The sequence below is a fragment of the Schistosoma mansoni genome, chromosome 1, assembly GCF_000237925.1.
Source record: "Schistosoma mansoni strain Puerto Rico chromosome 1, complete genome".
Taxonomy (NCBI): Eukaryota; Metazoa; Platyhelminthes; class Trematoda; order Strigeidida; family Schistosomatidae; genus Schistosoma; species Schistosoma mansoni.
This window is the reverse complement of record NC_031495.1, coordinates 14650241-14656857: the sequence shown is the minus strand read 5'-3', so window position 1 is coordinate 14656857 and position 6617 is coordinate 14650241. Positions and strand designations below refer to the sequence as shown.

General features: G+C 33.4%; 1 protein-coding gene across 1 annotated transcript in view; it reads left to right on the top strand.

Moving 5' to 3' along the window:
• Positions 1–666: 666 nt before the first annotated feature.
• Positions 667–6617, top strand: part of Smp_035140 (putative transient receptor potential cation channel,subfamily m, member) — a gene marked incomplete at both ends in the record, with an annotated part of 8999 nt that continues 3048 nt past the window's right edge. The window contains 2 exons of the mRNA XM_018793377.1: positions 667–689; positions 4144–5509. Of these exons, the coding sequence (XP_018647895.1) occupies positions 667–689; positions 4144–5509 (1389 nt within the window). The remainder of the gene's footprint in view (positions 690–4143; positions 5510–6617) is intronic.

Here is a 6617-nt window from a genome sequence, read left to right as displayed (position 1 = left end):
GAAATTTACTCTAGGTTTACATAATCCAATAAAGACAGATCTTGATGGTTAGTTGCTACATTTTGGGATGAATATGTTTGTATTTCATGTATCGTTATTTGGTAAAATAATGGCAGTTCAGTGAGAAAACCTTTTTTCCTCTGATCTTATTTACCAAGTTTATACGATTATATTTTGTCTATTTTCGTATTTAGCGGTTTATAAAAAATGAATGACATGTTAAGTATCCAGAGCACTTACCAAACGTTGTTGGGTATCGAATATAGTGTCATTCAACTAGTTCCCTTGATAGACTATAAATTCAACTTATAGGAATATGTAAATTGGTTATAATTATTGCTAACTAGTAAATTAAGTTGTTGTTCAATCTGAAAGTTATTTGGACTCAGTAGCTAAGAAGATAACGCAATGGCGATTAAAACAAACTATACTAGTTTAGAGTTTCGGAGTTTTGACCAACTCTAGGATCGAGGCAAATCTAGCTGACGAGTCCAAAAAAGAACGAAAAGCAGATCCTGGATTCTACTGCCAGTTACATCTTATCTATTCTATGAATAACTGTATTCAATTTACTCACGAAGTCACATTTATAAAACATTTTATCTATATAAATCAGTAGATAAGATCTAGAGCACGTGAAAATAGATGTATTCACTTCATTTCACAATGTTTGTTGATTCCATTTTACGGTATGTCAAATATAGGTTATGTGATAGTCCTCAAGGTAAATAAATTCAGCAGAGTAAAATCAATTTTTCGAAGATGTCGAACATGACTATTTACTTGATGAATATAGTTATAATGAATAAACCAGTAAGTGGGAATAACAAATTTTAAAGCTAGAAAATCATTAGACTATGGTAAAATAGGAAAATAAACGTCACTTTCTTATACAGAGATCACGAGTTAATCAATGAGCTCCTAAACCCTAATCCAAGTACAAATTTCTGATTCAACTTCCTGTGAGTTAGTTTTTGTAATTTTAGAACATCTTGAATGATAATTCAGGCAATACAACATAACTAGATTTCCATGAATGTTAGCGCTGGCTGACATTCAGTCACTTTCAGATAGCCGTAGAGAATAGTGACCGAATTTACGTTTAAAAATAGCAAAATTTTTGTTACTACTATAAAATGACTTACAATAATGAGTAAACTGAAAGGCACGCATTTAGTTGGGTCAAAGTGGAAGTTTAGATGAGATGGAAGTTGTCGTTATTTGTAGAACAATTATTTGATGAGAAAAAATGGTTAAAAATATCATCCTCTTTTCCAATACATTGACATTTGTTATTGAGTCTAAAACATCAAAGAAACCGAATATGCCTACTGATGTTATTAAGAATAATGATATATTTGAAACGTCCCAATGAATAGAAGATTGATTTTTTAACCTTTCGCAACCTAGTGTATATCGTTCCCTTACAGAATAACTAACTAGATTAAGTTAACACGAGTTTAAATACTACAAAAGAAGAAAAAGGGGAATACTTTTAGTACAGTCAAAATCGAAAAAGGTCTAATCATATTAATGTTATTACATCATTTCGGTATGGGTGATTTTTTGTGATGCTCACTTTTGTGTGTTTGTGTGAATGTGAGTTGGCATGGAAAATATCAAAGTTGTAATGTGGCCTGAAGGTTGAGGGTTTATAAGTGAGAGCAAATGTTGTGGGTTTGACTCCCAGATGCAAGGTCGCAGATGTCCATTTCTGAGGAGTCTTATACTAGGACGAAGTGGTTATTCAAAGCCTCCAGGTTTTCAGTGGTCACCTAAATTAAATCGGCTTTCGATTCCAATGAAATTCAACAATCCCCATAATCTCACATAGAGTTTCAAATATTTGGATGTTAGTGATGGGACATGTGAACAGAATTAAATGAGTGGATATTTTGATAAGTGATCCATGTTAAATGAGTAGTTAGGGCTTCTTTTGTATTGATAGAGGTAAGGTTTAACTATATATTAAACATTCTAGCAACTCATCCTACTTTAAAATTGCTAAAACTGTATCGAAGTATTTTGAATAGTGATCCGATGGTTAATAAAAAAATACCATGTACTACTATTTCTGATTTGATCTATAGATTTTCTAGTTCTGCAGGATTATTTGCAAGTCTTTTTGATTCGTTTATACCTTCTTTGGCACAGTTTGAGATTTCATAATATAGAAAGCTTCACAGTCTACACATTGTAATCTGTAGACACATTTCTGTGTTGAGTGTTCGTTGTTCTATGGAATACTGTGAGATTTAGGGATTCTTTGCAGTTCTATTGTGCCTTGATGGTACAGTAGAACTACAGTGCCAACTTATGATATTTTTTTATTATTTAACAAAGGAACACTTTCGTAAACAAAGATGGATAGTGGCTAGCAGTGGAAGCCAGGACGCGCGTTTCGTCCTATTTGGGACTCGTCAGCTAGATGTACCTGCATCTCAGAGTTGTGTTTGTCGCTTTTCTTCATATCTTTCAATTGAACTATTATCTGACCCATAAATTATTTTCTTCCTTACCCCTTGATTAGCACGTAACCTCATTTATTATTTATTGTCGAATCAATTTATAATGCCATCTTTCCTAGCTTCCTGTAGACATATATTTTCCATATAACTATATATACAAATGTACAGCTTAAGTAAATGGTTTCGTCGGAAAGAAAATTTTCTTCGCTGAATTCTTTTTTTATGTTCCTCTTTGTTCCGCGTAATCTGATGTAATGGTCTTTGATGCTCAACTGGATAAACTTAGAGCCAGAGAAATTTTCGCACTAAATGGATATACCGATTTGAATACGTTAGCCTGCTGGAGTTAGTTAAATGTACATTTCTATTTTAGCTCCTTTTGGTTAAAGAGTTTAAAGATGGTATTCCGCTAAGTTTATCTTCATTTTCGAGAATGACTTTTATATATGATAAAGTATATATCAGTTTATAAAAGTTTCTTAAGAAAGTCTTTTTGTTAATGACGAACATGTGACCTACATATCTGAGCCTAACTAATGATATAATGGCAATGGGAAAAATATGCTATTCTATGTGGGACATGAACAATTTAGTGATAATAAGGGACACAGGGAATCACATGGCCACTCCGTTGATTTATTTTCATAACGTCCTTTTGAACGTAAACAAAGTTAGAATGCTGGTATGTAAAGAAAAAACGTAATAGCCTACCACTGTTTCATTTTCTCGTGGTTATCCCAAAATTTCCGGTTTGACTTCATAAGAATCATTAATTGTATTGAGTAGTTTATCTTAGATTGGCATCAGTATGCCACTTTGGTATTTTGATTAAACATGTTCTGGAGTGTTTGTAATGTACATTATGGGTTTTAATAGAGTATCAGGTTCATGATTCTTTGATAATCCATAAACGCCTATTGATATAATTTCTAAATGGATGTATGATACCCATCAACCTCCTGCCAGTTATGTGTTATGGATACTATTATTATTAATAATGGCTTTATACTTACGTGTATCCATTATGGAACGAAGTAGATCATTCCTATTCACCACTGGAAGGCCTGCCTAATAGTAAGATAGAAGAACCCGGTGTTCCTAAATGTTAGAATAGGTTTCTGCTAATAAATGACTGATAGCTCATTTGTCTCAGGGTTTTCGTCAGCATTCATTTGGTTTGATCAAACATATTCTTTTAATGGCTACTTTAGAGAAATTATCCGTATCTACTATTATAGAACATAATATACCATTGTAGTCCTTAATATTCATGAGGGTTTTTTCTTGTGATTAACCTGTTATTGTCTAGTAGAGGTCCTGAAAATAATCGCTCCACATAAAAGGTGGATAATGAAACACCAGAATGATCGAACATATATTGATTAAGTGTTTTGGAAAACGAGATGTTTGATTCTGTCTCTTAGGCTCCCTCAAGCTTCAGAGTTACATTCCCTGAGCACTTCTTCACAATGATATAGGTCTATTCTTAGAATTGTCTATGTTCGTTCTCTGATAAATCCTACAGTACATATACTCTTAGTGAGATAGTAAATTCAGTTTCCGGTAACTTTGATTTCGCCTAGTTGTAATTGTAAGGCTATTAATAATATTAATGTTAGTACAACAACATTAACCAATGATGTTGTTTCATGCCATTGTTGTTTACTGTTTAAAGATATCTAGTTGAACATGGAACAGCATCATTACAGGAAGCTGATGAAAATGGACGTCTACCTATTCATGTTGCAGCAGTATTTGGTCAGCCAGTTATTTTATCTTATCTTATACGTGTTTTGTCTACTCGTCTTCATCCACTTAACATTCCAGCTCAATTTCTACCTGCATTGAATGAAGATAATGAATGTTCTCTGGAAGAGGAGGAAGCTGAAGATGATGTAAATAATAAACAAAATCAGAACCCATTTCATTGTAAATTATCTGTAACTGCAAAAGATTCTTCAGAGGGTTTTAAAGCAAACGTCATGAAAACAGTTGCAGCTGCAAATTATCTCGATATGAACCACTGGACTCCATTACATCATGCAAGCTGTGAAGATGCTGTGAATCATTATTATGATTGTATAAAAATTCTATTAGATAATGGAGCTGATCCAATGTTGCCTACTTCACAAGGAAAAACGGCATTAGATTTAGCATATGCTGCTGGTAGATCACAGATGTTAGTTGATGTATTGCCAAAAAAACAATTGATTGCCTTACTGATGTTAATCGATGATATCGTTCCACTAAAAGTGAGAAAACGATTATCCGAAGAGGAAAAGCTAAAGGAACGTACTGGATTAGGTGGTATGACAGCTTGTGAACCATACGCTGTAATGAGTGCCAAAAGAGAACCCAGTCCAGGTTTAAGTGCTGATATGCATAAAAGATCTCGTAAAGGTTATTCATTTATTCGTCGTTTAGCTGATAAAATGGATACGACCGATGTTAGCAAAGGTCAGTTGGGAAATTTCACAAAAACTGTTAAAGTCGATAGTACGAATATAATGAGCATATGGCGTAAGATTTTATTAAATGATAATGTAGAGTTATTAGAAACACTAAGAGATTCTATGGCCTGGCGACAAAGCAAATCGAACACTTCTACACTTCCCATGGATTTTAGTAAAATAAGTGATAGTATAACGATGCCTACAGATCACATTTCATTAGATGATTTTGAAACTGCACAACAAATTAGCCTAAAACAAATGTCAGAACTATTTTCTGATTGCTATGAAAATGGTACTGGTGTTTTTACACACGTTCAAGGTGCATTTCAAGAAAATTTAAAAGCTCATGATTTTCGAACTGTTCTACAATCAATGAGCGGTTTACTTACATTCAAATCATTAAGTACCAATAAAATTGTGATTCTTCGCCCAATGCACAGATCATTGTTATTCTTAGCAATCATTTGTGGACGATTTCGTGTCGTTGAACAGTTAATTCGAATGAGACAATTTGATGTTCTACCAGCAGCAGTTTTAGTGACACTTATTCTTCGTCGACTTCACAAAGAACCTACTTTTCCTCAACAAGTAAGTTATGTACATAATTTTAAAACAAATAAATAATTTTTAACACTTTTGTTGTTTAAAAATAGTCAATAAGCAGATTAGCCATGGCTTCTTAATACTTATTAGGAACTAATGTGGTTTCAAATGCTTCATAATGGTTACTCCAAATCTTTTAACATAAAAAGAAGCTCATCATGATTTTCGTTACCCTAAATTGATAATCATTCTATACTAAAGATCAGTTGTATCTAAGACGAACTTCAAAGCATTGCATCACTAGCTATTCACTGATCCGTCAAATAAATTTTCTGTCATATTAAATCTTTATTTTATAGAGTTACATAAAATGATTTATATAAAGGTACCATATTTAAGTGGAACTCTACAAACTTATTATATATATAAGCACAAAATATAAAGGTGATATTTCTTCAGAAGTATTTGCCAGCCATCTGAAACGATACTTAAGATTATCTTTTCTTGTTATAACTTTATCAATAAGGATGTTTTCAGCTCATCGTGTAGTGTGGTCTACTTATATCTATATAAGTAGTATATGGCGATAGTCAGACATAGAATGTATTTTGGTAGAAGACCGATAAGGAAAGAACTGAAATGTAGCGCAATTGGTGGGAAAATGTATGAACAATAGAATTAGAGAAGATGAACTGATATTTGCAGAAAGAACAGTTAAGATTGAGACAATTGATGGTTATTTTGCAAATTAACTGTTGATTGTATGGTTATCAGAATTTAGTGAGACAGTCTGTAATTTTTACATTCGATTATCCCCAACCGGTGTTCTGTTCACTACAATTGGGTATAAATAAATGATTGATAATTGTAAAACTCGATAAATTCAGTCTCTTCTATGGGATTACCATTTTAAGTACATAAATACATTGCTTAGTAGATGGAACATTTTATAGAGTTGAGATCCTGAGTCAATTGAAGCTAGACCATCATGGAAAACCTAGAAGCACTGGATGGCCGTCTCATCCTATTATGGGACTCCTCAGCAGTGCGCACCCACGATCCCGCACTCGCGAGATTCGAACCAAGGACCTACCAGTCTCGAGCCAGAGCCCTTAACCGATAGACCACTGAGCCGGCATCTAACGGTGTTAAT